The 25,560-nt window shown below is 48.7% G+C and overlaps 1 protein-coding gene across 3 annotated transcripts in view; it reads left to right on the forward strand.

Annotated features, from left to right (window-relative positions):
• Positions 1 to 25,079, forward strand: part of CCNB3 (cyclin B3) — a 106,944-nt gene extending 81,865 nt beyond the window's left edge. For all 3 annotated transcript variants that reach the window (XM_063936890.1, XM_063936889.1, XM_063936891.1), the window contains 2 exons: positions 17,233 to 17,363; positions 24,007 to 25,079. In XM_063936890.1, coding sequence (XP_063792960.1) covers positions 17,233 to 17,363; positions 24,007 to 24,073 — 198 coding nt within the window. In that variant the 3' untranslated portion in view covers positions 24,074 to 25,079. The remainder of the gene's footprint in view (positions 1 to 17,232; positions 17,364 to 24,006) is intronic.
• Positions 25,080 to 25,560: the final 481 nt, after the last annotated feature.

The following is a 25,560-nucleotide window of genomic DNA, read 5'->3' on the forward strand; positions in this document are numbered from 1 at the left end:
TCATACTGTTAACTGGGTTCAGATCACAGGTTGTACAGTGTGATTGGTGTGGCTGGTATGAGTCTTACCCGGGATTCAAAATCCTTCCTTATTGTGTACGCTCGTCCGGGCACAGTATCCTAACTGAGGCTTAGAGGAGGGTCATAGGGGGAGGAGCCAGTGCACACCACCTGATCCTAAAGCTTTACTTTTTGTGCCCTGTCTCCTGCGGAGCCGCTATTCCCCATGGTCCTTTCAGGAACCCCAGCATCCACTACGGACTCCGAGAAATAGAATTATCGGTAAGTAAATTCTTATTTTCAGGGAGCACTGGTGGCAACAGGCTCCCTGCAGCGTGGGACTGAGGAGAGAGAAGCCGACCTACTTAAGTGATAGGCTCTGCTTCTTAGGCTGCTGGACACCATTAGCTCCAGAGGGAGTCGGAACGCAGGTCTCCCCTCGCCGTTGGTCCCACAGCCGCGCCGCCGTCCTCCTCACAGAGCCGGAAGATCGAAGCCGGGTGAGTATAAGAAGAAAAGAAGACTTCTTAGGTGGCAGAAGACTTCAGATCTTCCCTGAGGTAAGCCGCTGCGCGCCATTGCTCCCACACACAACACACACTAGCAGACACTGATGGGTGCAGGGCGCACCTCTGAATCTGGCATTTCTAAGTTTATGGGCTGCGGAGGCAGTAATTATATAAATCCCCCGCCAGTTTTTTTATACTTTGAGCGGGACCGAAGCCCGCCGCTGGAGGGGGCGGAGCTTGGTCCCTCATTACTAACCAGCACCATTTTCTCCACAGAGATCTGCAGAGAAGCTGGCTTCCCGGTCTCTCCCCTGCTGAACACAGTGTCACAGGGCTGAAAGGAGGAGGGGGGGGGGGCACTTGTAAGGCGCAGTGAGTGTTAAACACAGTAAATTAATATAAAAGCGCTATATTATCTGGGAAATTGTTTCCAGTGTCAGTTGGCGCTGGGTGTGTGCTGGCATACACACTCTCTCTCTCTCTCTCTCTCTCTCTCTCTCTCTCTCTCTCTCTCCCTCTCTCTCCCTCTCTCTCCCTCTCTCTCCCTCTCTCTCCCTCTCTCTCCCTCTCTCTCCCTCTCTCTCCCTCTCTCTCCCTCTCTCTCCCTCTCTCTCCCTCTCTCTCCCTCTCTCTCCCTCTCTCTCCCTCTCTCTCCCTCCCCCCAAAAGGGCCTAATTGGGGAATTGTCTCCTTATAACTATATCCCTGTGAGGGTGTCGGTACGAGTGTCGGCATGTCTGATGCGGTAGGCTCAGCTAAGGAGGAGGTGGAGCAGATTGTGGTGTCTCCGTCGGCAACGCCGACTCATGATTGTATGGACATGTGGAATGTTTTAAATGCAAATGTGACCTTATTACATAAGAGATATTGGACAAAGCAGAGTCCAGGGAAAAAGCAGGGAGTCAATCCACTGCTTCGACTGGGTCACAGGGCCCTTCTGGGTCTCAAAAACGTCCCCTAACCCAAATAGCAGACACTGATACCGACACGGATTCTGACTCCAGTGTCGATTACGATGATGCGAGGTTACACCCAAGGGTGGCCAAAAGTATTCATTATATGATTATTGCAATAAAAAATGTTTTGCATATCACAGATGACCCCTCGGTCCCTGACACGAGGGTGCGCATGTATAAGGAAAAGAAACCTGAAGTAACCTTTCCCCCATCTCATGAGCTGAACGAGTTATTTGAAAAAGCTTGGGAAACTCCAGACAAAAAACTGAAGATTCCCAAGAGGATTCTTATGGCGTGTCCTTTCCCTGCCCAGGACAGGGTACGTTGGGAATCCTCACCCAGGGTGGACAAGGCTTTAACGCGCCTGTCCAAGAAGGTGGCGCTACCGTCTCCGGACACGGCAGCCCTCAAGGATCCTGCTGATTGCAGACAGGAAATTACTTTAAAGTCTATTTCTCTAACGTCCTAAGTGGATGCTGGGGACTCCGTAAGGACCATGGGGAATAGCGGCTCCGCAGGAGACTGGGCACATCTAAAGAAAGCTTTAGGACTATCTGGTGTGCACTGGCTCCTCCCCCTATGACCCACCTCCAAGCCTCAGTTAGATCTCTGTGCCCGAACGAGAAGGGTGCACACTAGGGGCTCTCCTGAGCTTCTTAGTGAAAGTTTTAGTTTAGGTTTTTTATTTTCAGTGAGACCTGCTGGCAACAGGCTCACTGCATCGAGGGACTAAGGGGAGAAGAAGCGAACTCACCTGCGTGCAGAGTGGATTGGGCTTCTTAGGCTACTGGACATTAGCTCCAGAGGGACGATCACAGGCCCAGCCTGGATGGGTCCCAGAGCCGCGCCGCCAACCCCCTTACAGAGCCAGAAGGCAGAAGAGGTCCAGAAAATCGGCGGCAGAAGACGTCCTGTCTTCAACAAGGTAGCGCACAGCACTGCAGCTGTGCGCCATTGCTCTCAGCACACTTCACACTCCGGTCACTGAGGGTGCAGGGCGCTGGGGGGGGGGGGGCGCCCTGAGACGCAATAAAAAACACCTTGGATGGCAAAAAATGCATCACATATAGCTCCTGGGCTATATGGATGCATTTAACCCCTGCCAGAATACATAGAAAAACGGGAGATAGGCTCCGCCCCCTTTCCGGCGGCCTTATCTCCTCAGCACACTGGCGCCATTTTCCCTCACAGCTCCGTTGGAGGGAAGCTCCCTGTCTCTCCCCTGCAGTCACTACACTACAGAAAGGGTTAAAAAAGAGAGGGGGGGCACTAATTACGCGCAGTATTAAAGATACAGCAGCTATAATGGGAAAAACACTTATATAAGGTTATCCCTGTATATATATATGTATATATATATATATATATATATATATATATATATATATATATATATATATATATATATATATATATATCGCGCTCTGGTGTGTGCTGGCAAACTCTCCCTCTGTCTCCCCAAAGGGCTAGTGGGGTCCTGTCCTCTATCAGAGCATTCCCTGTGTGTGTGCTGTATGTCGGTACGTTTGTGTCGACATGTATGAGGAGAAAAATGATGTGGAGACGGAGCAGATTGCCTGTAATAGTGATGTCACCCCCTAGGGGGTCGACACCTGAGTGGATGAACTGTTGGAAGGAATTACGTGACAGTGTCAGCTCTGTATAAAAGACAGTGGTTGACATGAGACAGCCGGCTACTCAGCTTGTGCCTGTCCAGACGTCTCATAGGCCGTCAGGGGCTCTAAAGCGCCCGTTACCTCAGATGGCAGATATAGACGCCGACACGGATACTGACTCCAGTGTCGACGGTGAAGAGACAAATGTGACTTCCAGTAGGGCCACACGTTACATGATTGAGGCAATGAAAAATGTTTTACACATTTCTGATAATACGAGTACCACCAAAAAGGGGTATTATGTTCGGTGAGGAAAAACTACCTGTAGTTTTCCTGAATCTGAGAAATTAAATGAGGTGTGTGATGATGCGTGGGTTTCCCCCGATAACAACTGATAATTTCTAAAATGTTATTGGCATTATATCCTTTCCCGCCAGAGGTTAGGGTGCGTTGGGAAACACCCCCTAGGGGGGGATAAAGCGCTCACACGCTTGTAAGGGCTCTACCCTCTCCGGAGATGGCCGCCCTTAAGGATCCTGCTGATAGAAAGCAGGAGGGTATCCTAAAATGTATTTGCACACATACTGGTGTTATACTGCGACCAGCAATCGCCTCAGCCTGGATGTGCAGTGCTGGGTTGGCGTGGTCGGATTCCCTGACTGAAAATATTGATACCCTAGATAGGGACAGTATATTTTTGCCTATAGAGCATTTAAAAGATGCATTTCTAATATATGCGTGATGCACAGCGGAATATTTGCCGACTGGCATCAAGTCTAAGTCTAAGTTGTCCATTTCTACCAGTAGAGGGTTATGGACACGTCAGTGGTCAGGTGATGCATATTCCAAACGGCATTTGGAAGTATTGCCTTATTAAGGGGAGGAGTTATTTGGGGTCGGTCTTTCAGACCTGGTGGCCACGGCAACAGCTGGGAAATCCACGTTTGTACCCCAGGTCGCCTCTCAACATGAGAAGACGCTGTATTATCAGGCGCAGTCTTTTCGTGGACAAGCGGGCAAAAGGTTCCTCATTTCTGCCCCGTGACAGAGGGAGAGGAAAAAGGCTGCAGAAATCAGCCACTTCCCAGGAACAGAAACCCTCTCCCGCCTCTGCCAAGCCCTCAGTAGGACGCTGGGGCTTTACAAGCAGAATCGGGCACGGTGGGGGGCCCGTCTCAATGAATTTCAGCGCGCAGTGGACTCACTCGCAAGTAGACCCCTGGATCCTTCAGGTGATATCTCAGGGGTACAAATTAGAATTCGAGACGTCTCCCCCTCGCCGTTTCCTAAAGTCTGCTTTACCGATGTCTCCTTCTGACACGGAGACAGTTTTGGAAGCCATTCACAAGCTGTATTCCCAGCAGGTGATAATCAAGGTACCCCTCCTGCAACAGGGAACGGGGTATTATTCCACACTGTTGTGGTACCGAAGCCAGACGGCTCGGTGAGACCGATTCTAAATCTAAAATCTTTGAACACTTACATACAGAGGTTCAAATTCAAGATTGAGTCACTCAGAGCAGTGATTGCGAACCTGGAAGAAGGGGACTACATGATGTCTCGGGACATCAAGGATGCTTACCTTCATGTCAAAATTTACCCTTCTCACCAAGGGTACCTCAGGTTTATGGTACAGAACTGTCACTATCAGTTCAGACGCTGCCGTATGGATGGTCCACGGCACCCCGGGTCTTTACCAAGGTAATGGCCGAAATGATGATATTCCTTCGAAGGAAGGGAATTTTAGTTATCCCTTACTTGGACGATTCCCTGATAAGGGTAAGATCCAGGGAACAGTTGGAGGTTGGTGTAGCACTATCTCAGGTAGTGTTGCGGCAGCACGATTGGATTCTCAATATTCCAAAATCGCAGCTGGTTCCGACGACTTGTCTTCTGTTCCTAGGGATGATCCTGGACACAGTCCAGAAAAAGGTGTTTCTCCCGGAGGAGAAAGCCAGGGAGTTATCCGAGCTAGTCAGGAACCTCCTAAAACCGAGCCAAGTCTCAGTGCATCAATGCACAAGGGTTCTGGGTAAAATGGTGGCTTCCTACGAAGCAATCCCATTCGGCAGATTCCACGCAAGAACTTTCCAGTGGGACCTGCTGGACAAATGGTCCGGGTCGCATCTTCAGATGCATCAGCGGATAACCCTGTCACCAAGGACAAGGGTGTCCCTCCTGTGGTGGTTGCAGAGTGCTCATCTTCTAGAGGGCCGCAGATTCGGCATTCAGGACTGGGTCCTGGTGACCACGGATGCCAGCCTGCGAGGCTGGGGAGCAGTCACACAGGGAAGGAATATCCAGGGCTTATGGTCAAGCCTGGAGACATCACTTCACATAAATATCCTGAAGCTAAGGGCCATTTACAATGCTCTAAGCTTAGCAAGACCTCTGCTTCAAGGTCAGCCGGTGTTGATCCAGTCGGACAACATCACGGCAGTCACCCACGTAAACAGACAGGGTGGCACAAGAAGCAGGAGGGCAATGGCAGAAGCTGCAAGGATTCTTCGCTGGGCGGAAAATCATGTGATAGCACTGTCAGCAGTATTCATTCCGGGAGTGGACAACTGGGAAGCAGACTTCCTCAGCACGACCTCCACCCGGGAGAGTGGGGACTTCACCCAGAAGTCTTCCACATGATTATAAACCGTTGGGAAAAACTCGACAGGTATTGCGCCAGGTCAAGGGACCCTCAGGCAATAGCTGTAGACGCTCTGGTAACACCGTGGGTGTACCAGTCAGTGTATGTGTTCCCTCCTCTGCCTCTCATACCCAAGGTACTGAGATTGATAAGATGGAGAGGAGTAAGCACTATATTCGTGGCTCCGGATTGGCCAAGAAGGACTTGGTAACCGGAACTTCAAGAGATGCTCACGGAGGATCCGTGGCCTCTACCTCTAAGAAGGGACCTGCTCCAGCAAGGACCCTGTCTGTTCCAAGATTTACCGCGGCTGCGTTTGACGGCATGGCGGTTGAACGCCGGATCCTGAAGGAGAAAGGCATTCCAGATGAAGTCATTCCTATCCTGATCAAAGCCAGGAAGGATGTAACCGCAAAACATTATCACCGCATTTGGCGAAAATATGTTGCGTGGTGCGAGGCCAGTAAGGCCCGATGGAGGAAATTCAACTGGGTCGATTCCTACATTTCCTGCAAACAGGAGTGTCTATGGGCCTGAAATTGGGGTCCATTAAGGTTCAAATTTCGGCCCTGTCAATTTTCTTCCAAAAAGAACTAGCTTCAGTCCCTGAAGTTCAGACGTTTGTAAAAGGGGTACTGCATATACAGCCTCCTTTTGTGCCTCCAGTGGCACTTTGGGATCTCAATGTAGTTTTTGGGTTCCAAAAGTCACATTGGTTTGAACCACTTAAATCTGTGGAGTTAAAATATCTCACATGGAAAGTGGTCATGCTGTTGGCCCTGGCCTGGGCCAGGTGCGTGTCAGAATTGGCGGCTTTATCCTGTTAAAGCCCTTATCTGATTTTCCATTCGGACAGGGCGGAATTGAGGACTCGTCCTCAGTTTCTCTCTAAGGTGGTTTCAGCGTTTCACCTGAACCAACCTATTGTGGTGCCTGCGGCTACTAGGGACTTGGAGGACTCCAAGTTGCTAGATGTTGTCAGGGCCCTGAAAATATGTTTCCAGGACGGCTGGAGTCAGGAAATCTGACTCGCTGTTTATCCTGTATGCACCCAACAAGCTGGGTGCTCCTGCTTCTAAGCAGACTATTGCTCGTTGGATTTGTAGTACAATTCTGCTTGCACATTCTGTGGCAGGCCTGCCACAGCCAAAAATCTGTAAATGCCCACTCCACAAGGAAGGTGGGCTCATCTTGGGCGGCTGCCCGAGGGGTCTCGGCTTTACAACTTTGCCGAGCAGCTGCTTGGTCAGGAGCAAATACGTTTTGTAAAATTCTACAAAATTGATACCCTGGCTGAGGAGGACCTGGAGTTCTCTCATTTGGTGCTGCAGAGTCATCCGCACTCTCCCGCCCGTTTGGGAGCTTTGGTATAATCCCCATGGTCCTTACGGAGTCCCCAGCATCCACTTAGGACGTTAGAGAAAATAAGAATTTACTTACCGATAATTCTATTTCTCGTAGTCCGTAGTGGATGCTGGGCGCCCATCCCTAGTGCGGATTGTCTGCAATACTGGTACATAGTTATTGTTACCAAAAAATCGGGTTATTGCTGTAGTGAGCCATCTTTTCTAGAGGCTCCTCTGTTATCATGCTGTTAACTGGGTTCAGATCACAAGTTGTACAGTGTGATTGGTGTGGCTGGTATGAGTCTTACCCGGGATTCAAAATCCTTCCTTATTGTGTACGCTCGTCCGGGCACAGTATCCTAACTGAGGCTTGGAGGAGGGTCATAGGGGGAGGAGCCAGTGCACACCAGATAGTCCTAAAGCTTTCTTTAGATGTGCCCAGTCTCCTGCGGAGCCGCTATTCCCCATGGTCCTTACGGAGTCCCCAGCATCCACTACGGACTACGAGAAATAGAATTATCGGTAAGTAAATTCTTATTTTATGCGCATACGGGTGCTTTACTCAGGCCGGCAATAGCATCGGCATGGGTATGTAGTGCAGTTGCAGCTTGGACAGATACCTTGTCAGCTGACCTTGATACTCTAGACAGGGATACCATTTTATTGACTTTAGGTCACATTAAAGACGCAATCTTGTATATGAGGGACGCTCAAAGAGACGTTGGGCTGCTAGGTTCGAGAGCCAACGCCATGACGAGTGCTGCCGACTCAAAGAAGCATATGGAGGTTTTGCCATACAAAGGTGAAGTTTTATTTGGGGAAGGTCTCGCGGACCTGGTGGCCACAGCTACCGCGGGTAAATCTACCTTTTTGCCTTTTTCTCTATCGTCCTAGTGGATGCTGGGTTTCCTGAAAGGACCATGGGGGATAGCGGCTCCGCAGGAGACAGGGCACAAAAAGTAAAGCTTTTCCAGATCAGGTGGTGTGCACTGGCTCCTCCCCCCATGACCCTCCTCCAGACTCCAGTTAGATTTTTGTGCCCGGCCGAGAAGGGTGCAATCTAGGTGGCTCTCCTAAAGAGCTGCTTAGAAAAAGTTTAGCTTAGGTTTTTTATTTTACAGTGAGTCCTGCTGGCAACAGGATCACTGCAACGAGGGACTGAGGGGAGAAGAAGTGAACTCACCTGCGTGCAGGATGGATTGGCTTCTTGGCTACTGGACATCAGCTCCAGAGGGACGATCACAGGTACAGCCTGGATGGTCACCGGAGCCGCGCCGCCGGCCCCCTTGCAGATGCTGAAGTCAGAAGAGGTCCAGAATCGGCGGCTGAAGACTCCTGCAGTCTTCTAAAGGTAGCGCACAGCACTGCAGCTGTGCGCCATTTTCCTCTCAGCACACTTCACACGCAGTCACTGAGGGTGCAGGGCGCTGGGGGGGGGCGCCCTGGGAGGCAAATGTAACCTATATAAAGGCTAAAAATACCTCACATATAGCCCCCAGAGGCTATATGGAGATATTTAACCCCTGCCTGGATTCACTAAATAGCGGGAGACGAGCCCGCCGGAAAAGGGGCGGGGCCTATCGCCTCAGCACACGGCGCCATTTCCTCTCACAGCTCCGCTGGTCAGGACGGCTCCCAGGTCTCTCCCCTGCACTGCACTACAGAAACAGGGTAAAACAGAGAGGGGGGGCAAATTTATGGCGATATTTTGATATATATAAAGCAGCTATAAGGGAGCACTTATTATAAGGCTATCCCTGTTATATATATATATAGCGCTTTTGGTGTGTGCTGGCAAACTCTCCCTCTGTCTCCCCAAAGGGCTAGTGGGTCCTGTCTTCGTTAGGAGCATTCCCTGTGTGTCTGCTGTGTGTCGGTACGTGTGTGTCGACATGTATGAGGACGATATTGGTGTGGAGGCGGAGCAATTGCCAAATATGAGGATGTCACCCCCTAGGGAGTCGACACCAGAATGGATGCCTTTATTTATGGAACTACGGGATAGTGTCAACACGCTAAAGCAGTCGTTTGACGACATGAGACGGCCGGACAATCAATTAGTGCCTGTCCAGGCGACTCAAACACCGTCAGGGGCTGTGAAACGCCCTTTGCCTCAGTCGGTCGACACAGACCCAGACGCAGGCACTGACTCCAGTGGTGACGGTGGCGAATCAACCGTATTTTCCAGTAGGGCCACACGTTATATGATTTTGGCAATGAAGGAGGCGTTACATTTAGCTGATACTACAGGTACCACTAAACAGGGTATTATGTGGGGTGTGAAAAAACTACCTATAGTTTTTCCTGAATCAGAAGAATTAAATGACGTGTGTAATGAAGCGTGGGTTGCCCCTGATAAAAAGCGGATAATTTCAAAGAAATTATTGGCATTATACCCTTTCCCGCCAGAGGTTAGGGAGCGCTGGGAAACACCTCCTAGGGTGGACAAGGCGCTAACACGCTTATCTAAACAAGTGGCGTTACCCTCTCCTGAGACGGCCGCACTTAAAGATCCATCAGAGACCAGCTATAGCGACTGCCTGGATGTGCAGTGCTGGGGTAGTTTGGTCAGAGTCCCTGATTGAAAATATTGATACCCTGGACAGGGACAATATTTTACTGTCGTTAGAACAAATAAAGGATGCATTTCTTTATATACGTGATGCACAGAGGGATATCTGCACACTGGCATCACGGGTAAGTGCTATGTCCATTTCGGCCAGAAGAGCTTTATGGACGCGACAGTGGACAGGCGATGCGGATTCAAAACGACATATGGAAGTTTTGCCGTATAAAGGGGAGGAGTTATTTGGAGTCGGTCTATCAGATTTGGTGGCCACGGCTACAGCCGGGAAATCCACCTTTCTACCTCAAGTCACTCCCCAACAGAAAAAGGCACCGACTTTTCAACCGCAGCCCTTTCGTTCCTTTAAAAATAAGAGAGCAAAGGGCTATTCATATCTGCCACGAGGCAGAGGTCGAGGGAAGAGACAGCAACAGGCAGCTCCTTCCCAGGAACAGAAGCCTTCCCCGGCTTCTACAAAAGCCTCAGCATGACGCTGGGGCTTCTCAAGCGGACTCGGGGACGGTGGGTGGTCGTCTCAAAAATTACAGCGCGCAGTGGGCTCACTCGCAGGTAGATCCCTGGATCCTGCAGATAATATCTCAGGGGTACAGGTTGGAATTAGAGACAGATCCACCTCGCCGTTTCCTGAAGTCTGCTTTACCAACGTCCCCCTCCGAAAGGGAGACGGTTTTGGAAGCCATTCACAAGCTGTACTCTCAGCAGGTGATAGTCAAGGTACCTCTTCTACAACAAGGGAAGGGGTATTATTCCACTCTTTTTGTGGTACCGAAGCCGGATGGCTCGGTAAGGCCTATTCTAAATCTGAAGTCCTTGAACCTGTACATAAAGAAGTTCAAGTTCAAGATGGAGTCACTCAGAGCAGTGATAGCGAACCTGGAAGAAGGGGATTTTATGGTATCCTTGGACATCAAGGATGCGTATCTCCACGTTCCAATTTACCCCTCACACCAGGGGTACCTCAGGTTCGTTGTACAAAACTGTCACTATCAGTTTCAGACGCTGCCGTTCGGATTGTCCACGGCACCTCGGGTGTTTACAAAGGTAATGGCCGAGATGATGATTCTTCTTCGAAGAAAAGGCATATTAATTATCCCATACTTGGACGATCTCCTAATAAGGGCAAGGTCCAGAGAACAACTAGAGATGGGATTAGCACTGTCGCAAGAAGTGCTAAAACAGCACGGGTGGATTCTGAATATTCCAAAATCCCAGTTAATGCCGACAACTCGTCTGCTGTTCCTAGGGATGATTCTGGACACGGTTCAGAAAAAGATTTTTCTCCCGGAGGAAAAAGCCAAGGAGTTATCCGAGCTTGTCAGGAACCTCCTAAAACCAGGAAAGGTGTCTGTACATCAATGCACAAGAGTCCTGGGAAAAATGGTGGCTTCTTACGAAGCAATTCCATTCGGCAGATTCCACGCAAGAATTTTCCAAAGGGATCTGTTGGACAAATGGTCAGGGTCGCATCTTCAGATGCACCTGCGGATAACCCTGTCTCCAAGGACAAGGGTGTCTCTTCTGTGGTGGTTGCAGAGTGCTCATCTATTGGAGGGCCGCAGATTCGGCATACAGGATTGGATCCTGGTGACCACGGACGCCAGCCTGAGAGGCTGGGGAGCAGTCACACAAGGAAGAAACTTCCAGGGAGTATGGGCGAGCCTGGAAACGTCTCTTCACATAAACATTCTGGAACTAAGAGCAATATACAATGCTCTAAGCCAGGCAGAACCTCTGCTTCAGGGAAAACCGGTGTTGATCCAGTCGGACAACATCACGGCAGTCGCCCATGTGAACAGACAGGGCGGCACAAGAAGCAGGAGTGCAATGGCAGAAGCTGCAAGGATTCTTCGCTGGGCAGAGAATCATGTGATAGCACTGTCAGCAGTGTTCATCCCGGGAGTGGACAACTGGGAAGCAGACTTCCTCAGCAGACACGATCTTCACCCGGGAGAGTGGGGACTTCATCCAGAAGTCTTCCACTTGCTGGTAACCCGTTGGGAAAGACCAATGGTGGACATGATGGCGTCTCGCCTCAACAAAAAACTGGACAGGTATTGCGCCAGGTCAAGAGATCCGCAGGCAATAGCTGTGGACGCGCTGGTAACGCCTTGGGTGTACCAGTCGGTGTATGGGTTTCCTCCTCTGCCTCTCATACCAAAAGTATTGAGAATTATACGGCAAAGAGGCGTAAGGACGATACTAGTGGTTCCGGATTGGCCAAGAAGGACTTGGTACCCGGAACTTCAAGAGATGATCACGGAAGATCCGTGGCCTCTACCTCTAAGGAGGGACTTGCTTCAGCAGGGTCCCTGTCTGTTTCAAGACTTACCGTGGCTGCGTTTGACGGCATGGCGGTTGAACGCCGGATCCTAAAGGAAAAAGGCATGCCGGAAGAAGTCATTCCTACTTTGATTAAAGCAAGGAAGGAAGTAACCGTGCAACATTATCACCGAATTTGGCGAAAATATGTTGCGTGGTGCGAAGATCGGAGTGCTCCGACGGAGGAATTTCAACTGGGTCGATTCCTACATTTCCTGCAATCAGGATTGTCTATGGGTCTCAAATTGGGATCTATTAAGGTTCAAATTTCGGCCCTGTCGATTTTCTTTCAAAAAGAATTGGCTTCAGTCCCTGAAGTCCAGACCTTTGTTAAGGGAGTGCTACATATACAGCCTCCTGTGGTGCCTCCAGTGGCACCGTGGGATCTCAATGTGGTTTTGGACTTTCTAAAATCTCATTGGTTTGAACCACTAAAGAAGGTGGATTTGAAATATCTCACATGGAAAGTGACCATGCTTCTAGCCCTGGCTTCGGCCAGGAGAGTGTCAGAACTGGCAGCTTTATCTTACAAAAGCCCATATCTGATTTTCCATTCGGACAGGGCAGAACTGCGGACTCGTCCGCATTTTCTCCCTAAGGTGGTGTCAGCATTTCATCTGAACCAGCCTATTGTAGTGCCTGCGGCTACAAGTGACTTGGAGGACTCCAAGTTACTGGACGTTGTCAGAGCATTAAAAATATATATTGCAAGGACAGCTGGAGTCAGAAAATCTGACTCGTTGTTTATATTGTATGCACCCAACAAGATGGGTGCTCCTGCGTCTAAGCAGACGATTGCTCGTTGGATCTGTAGCACAATCCAACTTGCACATTCTGTGGCAGGCCTGCCACAGCCTAAATCTGTAAAGGCCCACTCCACAAGGAAGGTGGGTTCATCTTGGGCGGCTGCCCGAGGGGTCTCGGCATTACAACTTTGCCGAGCAGCTACGTGGTCAGGGGAGAACACGTTTGTAAAATTTTACAAATTTGATACTCTGGCTAAGGAGGACCTGGAGTTCTCTCATTCGGTGCTGCAGAGTCATCCGCACTCTCCCGCCCGTTTGGGAGCTTTGGTATAATCCCCATGGTCCTTTCAGGAAACCCAGCATCCACTAGGACGATAGAGAAAATAAGATTTTACTTACCGATAAATCTATTTCTCGGAGTCCGTAGTGGATGCTGGGCGCCCATCCCAAGTGCGGATTATCTGCAATAATTGTACATAGTTATTGTTAACTAATTCGGGTTATTGTTGAAGGAAGCCATCTTTCAGAGGCTCCGCTGTTATCATACTGTTAACTGGGTTTAGATCACAAGTTGTACGGTGTGATTGGTGTGGCTGGTATGAGTCTTACCCGGGATTCAAAATCCTCCCTTATTGTGTACGCTCGTCCGGGCACAGTACCTAACTGGAGTCTGGAGGAGGGTCATGGGGGGAGGAGCCAGTGCACACCACCTGATCTGGAAAAGCTTTACTTTTTGTGCCCTGTCTCCTGCGGAGCCGCTATCCCCCATGGTCCTTTCAGGAAACCCAGCATCCACTACGGACTCCGAGAAATAGATTTATCGGTAAGTAAAATCTTATTTTTGTTCCCCCACAGCAAAAGATAACTCCACAATATCAGATGCAGTCCTTTCGGTCGCATAAGTCCAGAAGAGGTCGGGGCTCATCTTTCCTCGCCAGAGGTAAGGGTAGAGGGAAGAGAGCACCTGCTCCGGCTAGTTCTCAGGAGCAGAAGTCACCCTGGCTTCTGCTAAATCCACCGCATGACGCTGGGGCTCCACCGAGGGAGTCCGCGCCGGTGGGGGCATGTCTTCGACTCTTCAGCCAGGTCTGGGTTCTGTCAGACGTGGATTCTTGGGCGTTGGATATTGTATCCCAGGGTTACAAACTGGAATTCGAAGAGGTGCCCCTTCGCCGATTTTTCAAGTCGGCCTTGCCAGCTTCTCTCCCAGAGAGGGAAGTAGTGTTAGCTGCAATTCAAAAGCTGTGTCAACAGCAAGTGGTTGTCAGGGTTCCCCTGGTCCAACAGGGAAAAGGGTACTATTCAACCCTGTTCGTGGTCCTGAAGCCGAATGGTTCAGTCAGACCCATTTTAAATCTAAAATCCCTAAACCTGTACTTGAAAAAGATCAAATTCAAGATGGAATCGCTCCGGCTGTGATCTCCAGTCTGGAAGGGGGGGATTTTATGGTGTCACTAGACATAAAGGATGCATACCTTCATGTCCCCATATATCCTCATCAGGCGTACCTGAGATTCGCTGTACAGGACTGTCATTACCAGTTTCAGACGTTGCCGTTTGGGCTTTCCACGGCCCCGAGGATTTTCACTAAGGTGATGGCGGAGATGATGGTGCTCCTGCGCAGGCAGGGAGTCACAAATATCCCGTACTTTGACGATCTCCTGATAAAAGCAAGATCGAGAGATCAATTGCAAAGGAGCATGTCGCTCTCCCTGAGAGTGCTACAACAACAGTGTTGGATTCTCAATCTGCCAAAGTCACAATTGATTCCAACGACTCGACTATCATTCCTAGGCATGATTCTAGACACTGATCAGAAGAGGGTTTTTCTCCCGATAGAAAAAGCCCGGGACCTCCAGAACATGGTCAGAGACCTGCTAAAACCAAAACGGGTGTCTGTTCATCAATGCACTCTGGTTCTGGGGAAAATGGTGGCAGCCTACGAGGCCATCCCCTTCGGCAGGTTTCATGCAAGGACTTTTCAGTGGGACCTCCTGGACAAGTGGTCCGGGTCCCATCTACAAATATATCAGAAGATAAGCCTGTCCCCCAGGGCCAGGGTGTCTCTCCTGTGGTGGCTGCAAAGTGCTCACCTTCTAGAGGGTCGCAGGTTCGGCATTCAAGACTGGGTTCTGGTTACCACGGACGCGAGCCTCTGAGGATGGGGAGCAGTCGCGCAAGGAAGAAATTTTCAGGGGCTATGGTCAAGCCAGGAAGCTTGTCTACACATCAATGTACTGGAGTTGAGGGCTATATACAATGGCCTAACACAAGCGGAGAATCTTCTTCGCGACCTACCGGTTCTGATTCAATCAGACAACGTCACAGCCGTGGCTCATGTAAACCGCCAAGGCGGGACAAGGAGCAGAGTGGCAATGTCGGAAGCCACCAGATTCTTCGCTGGGCAAAAAATCACGTAAGCGCTCTGTCAGCTGTCTTCATTCCGGGTGTGGACAACTGGGAAGCAGACTTCCTCAACAGACACTATCTCCATCCAGGAGAGTGGGGACTTCATCAAGAAGTTTTTACAGAAATAACAAGTCTTTGGGGAATTCCTCATGGGTGTTTCAGTCGGTCTATGTATTCCCCCCCCCTCTCTTCCTCTCATCTCAAAAATATTGAGAATCTTAAGACGACAAAGAGTGAAAACCATACTCATTGTTCCAGATTGGCCTCGAAGGGCCTGGTATTCAGATCTTCAGGAGATGCTCACAGAGGATCCGTGGCCTCTTCCTCTCAGGGAGTACCTGTTGCAACAGGGGCCCTGCGTGTTCCAAGACTTACCGCGGTTACGTTTGACGGCATGGCGGTTGAACGCCGAATCCTAGCTGGGAAAGGTATTCCGGAGGAAGTCATCCCTACTCTGATAAAGGCTAGGAAGGAGGTGACGGCGAAACATTATCACCGTATCTGGAGGAAGTATGTATCTTGGTATGAAGGCTCCTACGGAAGATTTCCATCTGGGCTGTTTTCTCCACTTTCTACAGACAGGAGTAGATATGGGCCTAAAATTAGGCTCCATTAAGGTACAGATTTCGGCCCTGTCTGTTTTCTTTCAGAAGGAATTGGCTTTTCTCCCGGAAGTCCAGACTTTTGTAAAGGGAGTGCTGCACATCCAGCCTCCTTTTGTGCCCCCAGTGGCACCATGGGATCTTAACGTGGTGTTACGGTTCCTGAAGTCTCACTGGTTTGAACTTCTTCAAACGGTTGAATTCAAATTTCTCACTTGGAAGGTGGTCATGTTGGCATCTGCAAGTCGGGTGTCTGAATTAGCGGCATTGTCTCACAAGAGCCCCTATTTGATTTTTCATGTGGATAGGGCAGAGTTGAGGACTCGTCCTCAATTTTTGCCTAAGGTTATTTCTTCATTTCATATGAACCAACCTATCGTGGTGCCTTTGGCTACGGATGACTTGGAGGATTCCATGTCACTGGATGTGGTCATGGCCTTAAAAATCTATGTAGCCAGGACGGCTCGTGTTAGGAAAACAGAAGCACTGTTTGTCCTGTATGCAGCCAACAAAGTTGGCGCTCCTGCTTCTAAGCAGCCTATTGCTCGCTGGATCTGTAACACGATTCAGCAGGCTCATTGTACGGCAGGATTGCCGTTACCAAATTCGGTAAAGGCCCATTCCACTAGGAAGGTGGGCTCGTCTTGGGTGGCTGCCCGAGGCGTCTCTGCTTTACAGCTTTGCCGAGCAGCTACCTGGTCGGGTTCAAACACTTTTGCAAAGTTCTGTAAGTTTGATACTTTGGCTGATGAGGACCTTGCGTTTGCTCAGTCGGTGCTGCAGAGTCGTCCGCACTCTCCCGCCCGGTCTGGAGCTTTGGTATAAACCCCATGGTCCTTACGGAGTTCCCAGCATCCTCTAGAACGTAAGAGAAAATAAGATTTTAAACCCAACTGTAAATCTTTTTCTCCTAGTCCGTAGAGGATGCTGGGCGCCCGTCCCAGTGCGGACAAAATCTGCAAGGCTTGTATATAGTTGTTGCTTACATAAGGGTTATGTTACAGTTGAGATCAGTCTTTAGCTGATACTGTTTTGTTCATACTGTTTACTGGTTGCGTATATTCCAGGTTATACGGTGTGGGCTGGTATGAATCTTGCCCTTAGATTAACAAAATCCTTTCCTCGTATAGTCCATCTCCTCTGGGCACAGTGTCTCTAGCTGAGGTCTGGAGGAGGGGCATAGAGGGAGGAGCCAGTGCACACCCATTCTAAAATTCTTTATAGTGCCCATGTCTCCTGCGGAGCCTGTCTATACCCCATGGTCCTTACGGAGTCCCCAGCATCCTCTACGGACTAGGAGAAAAAGATTTACCGGTAGGTTTAAAATCTTTTTTTTTAATTTTTTTTATTTCATTGGCACACCTAATACAGCTTCCGGAACATAGATGCGTTCTATTCTGGTTTCAGTGTTCTATGTAATCACTAGTATTTTTTTTTTTTTTTTTTCATTTACAACACATTCTTCATATGTGTAACACTCTGCATTCTCTTCTGTACCCTAGACTGCTACACTGCGACACTACAGTGGATACCAGACAAGAGATTTGTTGCCGCTTGTGAAAAGATTGAATTTCCTGCTTTCATGTCAACCACATGAGAAGCTGAAGGCTGTAAGGAGTAAATACTCACACAGGTACCTGTTCCTTTCTGAATCTACAGCGATTTTACTCTTTATCAGGGAAAAGGATGTGGTTACATTCCTGGCAGTCGGGATCCCGGTGGTCAGGATACAGACACCGGAATCCCGAACTGACTATGCTGCCAGCCGGAATCCCGGCTAACAGGCTAATCCCCTTCGTTGTGTTCGCCCCTCTGCTGGTATTCTGGCGGCTGAGATACCAGTGTCTGTATGCTGACCGCCGGGATCCCGGCCGTCGGCGCCCCATATCCAGTGTGGAAAAAGCTGTGATCTATCCGTTTCTAAACTGGAGACCATTAAGAGAGTTTGCTTCGAATCTGTCGGCTTTAACCCTCTAGTAGCAGATTTTTTGCCTACAATATTACATCTGGCCCTGTCATTGTGGAAGCGCTAGCTCAATTTAAGCTCCCGTGCATCGAATACTAATACTCTGCAGTACCGGTAGCCTAGTTCTAATACTCTGCATTACCGGTAGCCTACACAGATCACATAATGAAACCATGGATAAAACAGACACCATGTCCTGTTAGATAAATATACTATGCCCACTTGGGCCACCCATTGTCTTATTGTGTCCAGACAGAACACATCAAAACTGTATATAATCTGGTGATATATAAGAGGGTTGGTCTTAATTTAGGAATAAAGCAAGGAAAAAGCAAGTAACTGTATATGGAGCAAACTATATTGCAGTACCAGGGGTACTCATACATTTATTACATAGTAACATAGTATCTAAGGTTGAAAAAAGACAATTGTCCATAGAGTTCAACCTATCCGTGGTCTCCTATGTAGAACTATTTGGTCTAAAATTTTGACTAATGCTGATGTCTGCCTTTGCGTTCTATCCCTCTTTTTATAGTAACTATAGGGGGTCATTCCGACCCGATCGCTCGCTGCAGTTTGTCGCAGCTATCGGGTCGGAACTGCACATGCGCTGGCACCGCAGTGCGCTGGCACATGGCAGCTTTCGTTACCCTAGCGATTGCCTCTGAGACAGAGGCGGTTGCTAGGTGGGAGGGGGCTGAACGGCGGCGTTAAGCCACCGTTTAGGGGGAGCGGTCTGGCCAACGCAGGCGTGGGTGTACGGTTCGGGGGGCGGGCACGCAGCCGCTGCGGTCAGCGGGAGCGACGAGTAACTCCTGGCCAGCCGCAGGAGCTGCGCTGGCTGGGAGTTACTCCTCAAATACAAAGGCATCGCCTCTGTGCAAGGCTTTTGTATTTGTGCGGGGGGGGGGGGGTCTCTGACGTGGGGCGGACTAGCCCTGTGCTGGGCGTCCCCCTGCATGTCTGAGTTAACGATCGTAGCTGTGCTAAACTCACTGAATTCTCATTGTTCCAGACTGGTTAAGGAGAGCTTGGTACGTGGATCTTCTGGACTTACTGCTGGAAGATCCGAGGCCTCTTCCTCTTTGTGAGGATTTTCTGCAACAGGGGCCATTCTCTTATCAAGACTTACCAAGGCTACGTTTGATGGCATGGTGGTTGAACGCCAGATCTTAGCCCGGAAGGTTATTCCGAGCAAGGTTATTCCTACACTGATACAGGCTAGGAAAGGAGTAATGTCTAAACGTTATCGCATTTGGAAAAAATGTGTCTTGGTGTGAGTCCAAGAAGTTTCCTACGGTGGAGTTTCAACTTAGACGGTTTCTCTTCCTACAAGCATGTGTGGATATGGGCCTGCGTTTGGGATCCATAAAGGTCCAGATTTCAGCTTTAGCCATTTTCTTCCAGAAACAATTGGCTGCACTTCCTGAGGTTCAGATTTTTTTGAAAGGGGTTCTGCACATCTAGCCTCTTTGTGGCGCCGACGGCACCCTGGGATCTTAACGTGGTGTTGTATTTCCTGCAATTGGATTAGTTTGAACCTTTACAGGAGGCTGAGGTCAAGTTTCTCACGTGGAAGGCTGTCACATTGTTGGCCTTAGATTCTGCTCGACGTGTGTCGGATTTGGGGGCTTTGTCCTATAAAAGCCCCTACTTAATCTTCCATGAAGATAGGGCCGAGCTCAGGACGCGTCAGCAGTTCCTTACAAAGGTTGTGTTGGCTTTTCATATCAACCAACCTATTGTGGTGCCAGTAGCTACAGACTCCTCACTTCCATCAAAGTCCTTGGATGTTGTGAGGGCTTTGAAGATCTATGTGAAGAGGATTGCTTGTCACAGGAAATCGGACTCTGTTTGTCCTTTATGATCCCAAGAAAATTGGGTGTCCTGCTTCTTAGCAGACTCTTTATGGATCTGGATCATGTTCACTATTCAGCATGCATATTCTACGCCAGGATTGCCTGGTCCAAAATCTGTTAAGGCCCACTCTACTTGTAAGGTGGGCTCTTCCTGTGCGGTTGCCGGGGGAGTCTCTGCTTAACAACTTTGTCGAGCAGCTACTTGGTCAGTGTCGAACACGTTTGCTAAGTTCTACAAGTTCGATACTTTGGCCTCTGAAGACCTAAAGTCTGGTCAATCAGTTCTTCAGGAGCCTCCGCGCTCTCCCTCCCGTTCTGGGAGCTTTGGTGGACCCCAGCATCCTCTAGGACGTAAGAGAAAATAGGATTTATGATTGCCTACTGGTAAATCCTTCTCGTAGTCCATAGAGGGTGCCAGGTGCCTGCCCAGCGCTTCGTTATCCTGCAGTGATTACTTGGTTCAGTACTGCTTTGTTCTTAGTTACGTACTGCTTTTTTTACTTGGTTCAGTAATGTTGTTCAGTTTTTGCTGAGTTTTCAAGCTAGTTAGCTTGGTTTGCCTTGTTTGTGTGAGCTGGTGTGACTCTCGCCACTATCTGTGTAAAATCCCTCTCTGGAAGTTGTCTGTCTCCTCAGGCACAGTTCCTGCCAGGATACCTGGGTACAGAACCTAATTTCTCAGGGCTACAAGCTGGAGTTCGATGGCGCTCCCCCCCCCCCCCACTGATTTTTCAAATCAAGCTTAACAGCTTTGGAGGATATGCATGTTACGCTGCAACAGACATTCCTAAAATTAGTCCAGTCCCGAGTAATTGTTCCAGTGCTATTGCAACAGGGCAAGGGTAGTTACTCCAACCTGTTAGTGGTACCGAAACCGGGTGGTTCGGTAAGGCCCATTTTGAACCCTTACTAGAGGTTTTCGGGTTAAAGATGGAATCCTTGCTAGCAGTGATTTGCGGATCTGGAAGAACAGGAGTTTATGGTCTCCCTGGATATCAGGGATGCCTATCTCCATATCCCGATTTGGCCACCTCATCGGGCTTACCGGAGGTTTGCCCTGCTGAACGATCACTACCAGTTCCCTTCGGCCTGTCCACAGCTCTGAGGGTGTTCACGAAGGTGATGGCAGAGATGATGATCCAACTCCGGGTCCTGGGGGTCAATATTGTCCCTTACCTGGACAATCTCTTGATAAAAGCGAGATCCATTGAGCTTTTATTGTTCCATATAGACTGCACTATCCAACTTCTGTCACACCATGGGTGTATCCTCAATTTACAGAAGTCCCACCTGGAGCCAACTCGGAGGCTCCTGTTCCTGGGAATGTTGCTGGATACTGTGGTCAGAAAGTGTTCCTCTCAGAAGACAAAGCGAGAACACTTCAGGAGATGGTCCGCATGGTTCTCTGGCCTACTCGAATATCCATCTTTGCATAAGATTGTTGGGGAAGATGGTTGCTTCATATGAGGCGATCCACTATGGAAGGTTCCATGCCAGAACATTTCAATTTGGATCTCCTGAGCAAGGGGTCCAGATCAGTCTCAGGTGTACCGCATAATATGGCTGTCACCTCAGGCCAGGATTTCCCTCCTGTGGTGGCTGCAGTCCTCCAACCTACTGGAAGGCCGAAGTTTCAAGATTCAGGATTGGATCCTCCTCACGGCGGATGCGAGTCTGAGAGGATGGGGAGCTGTCATGCAGGGGGCTCAGTTCCAGGGCAGGTGGTCAGCCCACGAAGCCCTTTTCCTGATCAACATTCTGGAACTTCGGGCAATCTAAAGTGCTCTGATTCAGGCCTCTCCTCTGCTCAGGGATCACGCAATGAAAGTACAGTCGGACAACGCCATGGCAGTAGCGTACATCAATCGACAAGGAGGAACAAAAGCCAGGCCTGCACGTGAGAGGTATCAAAGATACTTCTCTGGGCATAAAGAAGTCTAAGCACTGTTTGCAATCTTCATTCCGGGAGTAGACAACTGGGAAGCAGACTTCCTAAGTTGTCACCATCTCCACCCGGAAGAGTGGGGGCTTCACTATCAGGTGTTTCAGCAGATCATCTACCGGTGGGGCTGCCCACAAATGGACATGATGGTTTCTCGACTCAACAAGAAGCTTTGTTGGTATTGCTCACAAACCAGGGACAATCAGGCGAGGGCAGTGGATGCACTGACGTCGCCTTGGCCTTACCGGCTGGTCTAGCTGTTTCCTCCGATTCCATTGCTCCCGTGGGTGCTCAAGTGAATCAGGAATCAAGGAGTTCAAGCAGTTCTGATTGTCCGGATTGGCCTCGGAGGTCATGGTATGCGGATCTTTTGGACATGTCCATCGAACCTCTGCCACCGAGAAGAGATCTTCAACAAGGACCGTTCATCTACCAGGACTTACGGCGACTTTGATGGCATGGAGGTTGAGCGGAACATCCTAGCTCACAAGGGCCTTTCCAAAAAGGTTATTGCTACCATGTTTCAGGCCAGGAAACCTGTGACGTCAAAACACTAATCATATCAGGAGAAGATATGTCTCTTGATACGAAGACTGCACGTATCTGCCTGCGGAGTTCCATGTGGGATGTTTCCTGCAGGCTGGTGTGGATAAGGGCTTACATCTGGGTTCCATTAAGGTCCAGATTTCAGCCCTCTCCATTTTCTTCCAGAAGAAATTGGCACTTCTTGCAAGGGGTTCTCCACATACAACCTCCTTTTGTGCTGCCTACGGCACCCTGGTATTTGAATGTGGTGGTGGAATTTCTACAGTCATCCTTGTTTGAACCTCTGACGGTAGAAGACAAGTTCCTCACATGGAAGACTGATGATATTGGCCCTGGCTTCTGCTCGCCGTGTCTCAGAACTGGGGGCCTTATCGTGTAAAAGCCCTTACTTGATCTTTTATGAGGACAGAGCGGAGCTCGGGACTAGGCAGCAGTTCTTGCCGAAGGTTGTCTCAGCATTCCACTTGAATCAACCTATTTTGGTTCTGGCACTTCTGCTCCTCCGGAGGCATTGGCTGCTGTGCGAGCCTTGAAGATATAGGTCAAAAGTGACTCTGATCAGAAAGATGGATTCCTTGTTCCTGCTATATGATGCACAGAAAAAGGGATGCCCTGCTTCAAAGCAGTCCATTGCTCGTTAGCTTAGGCTTACTATCCAACAGGCCTCTGTGTCTGCAGTCTTCCTTTTCTACAGTCTCTGAAGGCCCTCTCTACACATTCTGTGGAGTTTTCCTGGGCAGTTGCCCATGGAGTCTCAGCCTTGCAACTATGCCCGAGCTGCTACCTGGTCAGGGAAGAACACCTTTGAAGTTCTACAGGTTGGATACCCTGGCCAAAGAGGATTCACAGTTTGGGCAGGCGGTGCTGCAGACGTCTCTGCACATTCCCGCCCATTCTGGAAGCTTTGGGTCGTCCCCATCGTAATAGATTCCCCCAATATCCCTTATGGATGCTAGAGAAAATAGGATTTTAGTTGCATACCGGTAAATCCTTTTCTCATAGTTTGAGGGATATTGGGTGCCTGCCTCAGTGTGTTGACTTTCTGCATGTTCTCTTCTATGGTTACCTGTTCAGCTGTTGCGGTCTTGTTACGAGCCGTTGCTGGTTGTTGTATGTTAGTGGTGTGCTTGTGTGTAAATCTCACCACTCGTTATGTTCCTTCTCTCAAGTATGTCCTTTCTCCCTCAGGCACGTTTTTACCTAGAACTGCCTGTGGCAGGGGCATAGATTGTGTTTTTTGGAGCCAGGCCAGGAGCCGAGCCAGTACGCCAGCTTGATCAGTTCTGGTCTTGCCAAAGACGTTTCAGCTGGTTAATAAATTCCGGAAGAAACAATGTCCTTATGCAAAGTATTCTATATTCCATTCTGAAATATATTTTGAGACTAGACAAAGGAGGAGGAAAGTACAACACCTTTCTGAAAGGCAATGAGCGGGATTCAATTCCTTTTCACCCCTTTCCACACCTGTTCTGTTTCTGCCCTCAGGGGCATGGTATCCTTATTTCAGCTTGCTACCCTTGGAGTAGCAAGGCACCCGACCCTTTACACAGCTAAATCTTATTACTATGGGCGCGATATGCACAATAACGGGGATCATTTTAGACAGGAGATTGGGTGTGACCTATCATTTGAATTCCACCCAATGAGTCTGCTATAACAGATGACTGCTATCATAGGGCACATTTCTACTCTCTGTGATATCTCTACTCATCATCACAAGGTCTGACTGCTGATTACTGGGCTGAATCTGTGCTCGTTTCCCTGTGCCTCTCTATGGGGTGCGTGGGATAAATGAGTGGATGAAGGATTCTTCAGTGTAGAAAAGCGTTGTAGCATAAGTACATTTTGGGTAATTTGCCTTTTTGTATGATGCCAAACAAGAGTCATGATCTCTACCCATCAGGTTACTCTTTACTCTCTACCATTGCTTTCCTAATGGATTTGATGTCTTCTCTTTTTACAGGGTGTTCTTTGAGGTCGCAAAACTCCCACCGCTGGATATGCTGGCGTTAGAAGCAATACAGAGCTAACCTTCACCTCTCCTGCTTCTGTTACAGCATTTGTATATACAATGTAAATATGTACTTTTATATATTATGGAAACTGGAAGCTCCGGCTGCCTCATTGCATTTCTGTGTACAGCCTTCTGCAAATAGCAACAATCCCACCGGATGGAGAAGTGTTGAATAAAAAAAAAAAAAGAGTAGATGTAATGTGTCATTTATACGCAGTAGGTACACAGCAAAGGTTGTTGGTCTTCCCATAAGTTATGTTTAATATAATTTTTAACCACAAAAAATAAAATCTCCTTCTTAAGATATTTAGAGCCCATCAAGTATAATTTAATTTAAAGAAAACCAGATAGAACAAAAATGTGTATCATTGAGTTTAATTTTTCAAGCAGTGTGAAATACATAAATGTCCACAAAAAAAAAAAAAAAAAACATTTTTAATTATAGTATATACACACACTACCTGCACAGATAAGATGTCCCCATCACGCAGATATCTTGTGCACGCACATATCATACGCTCTACATGCACAATCCAATCCCAGTGCTCTCCTGTGTATTTAAGATAAAAAAAAAAATGTAACAGGCTTGTATTCCTGCATAAACTAAAACCTGTTCAACAGCGGGTTATGAATGTCTAATTCTGTTTCACCCCAAAAGAGGAAACTGCCTTATGGTTTTATATGTTAATTCCTAAAATATTTGTTTTCCACATATAGGAAGTCTTCTATGTATTATTCATTCATAACACCCCTGCAAACTCTCAGAGAAAAAAAAGTTATTAGTTGTTTGTGCTTATCAGTTGACAAATCTCTTCCAACCGGTCAACTCCTAACCTGATTTATCAATTCCGGAAAGTAGTCTGGGTTCATATACAGTACCTCTTGTCTATTCTCTATGCTGGGATATGTCGGTTAGCCATGGCAATTGATAGATCGCAATGCTGAAACCACGTTGTGTTGAAGAGAAGCTGATTAATATTTTATTCTGTTTTGAATCAAGACATTAAAAAAAAAAATGAAAAGATTGTGCAAATCATTGTCTCAATTCTGGTGACACTGAAAACGTGTAGAAATGCACCTTGGAGTTTAATATTTGGGAGGGGTATTTATTAAAGCTTAAGGCCCGTACACACTGGTCGATATATCGTCCGTTCTCTTGAACGGCCGATGTATCGCGGGACCGTCGGCCAGTGTGTACGGCCGATACGTCTGAACTCCGCCGTTCAGACGTATCGCGTCGGCCGCGCAGCACAGCCGACTGCCAATATATTTACCGATATATATTGGCGCGTCGCTATGTGTGTACGGGGCGGTCGGCCGACCGCCCGTACACATGCTGCGGCGGCAGACGGTGATTGACAGCTGAACTGGGCGGGCGGGTGTACCCGCCCAGTTCATGACGTCAGTCCCGACGGATCGGGCAGTGTGTATGCACAGCTTTTGTCCATAGATATCTGCAGATCAGTTGATCTGCAGATATATCTACTAGTGTGTACCCACCTT

Source organism: Pseudophryne corroboree, chromosome 8 (genome assembly GCF_028390025.1).
Source record: "Pseudophryne corroboree isolate aPseCor3 chromosome 8, aPseCor3.hap2, whole genome shotgun sequence".
Lineage (NCBI taxonomy): Eukaryota > Metazoa > Chordata > Amphibia > Anura > Myobatrachidae > Pseudophryne > Pseudophryne corroboree.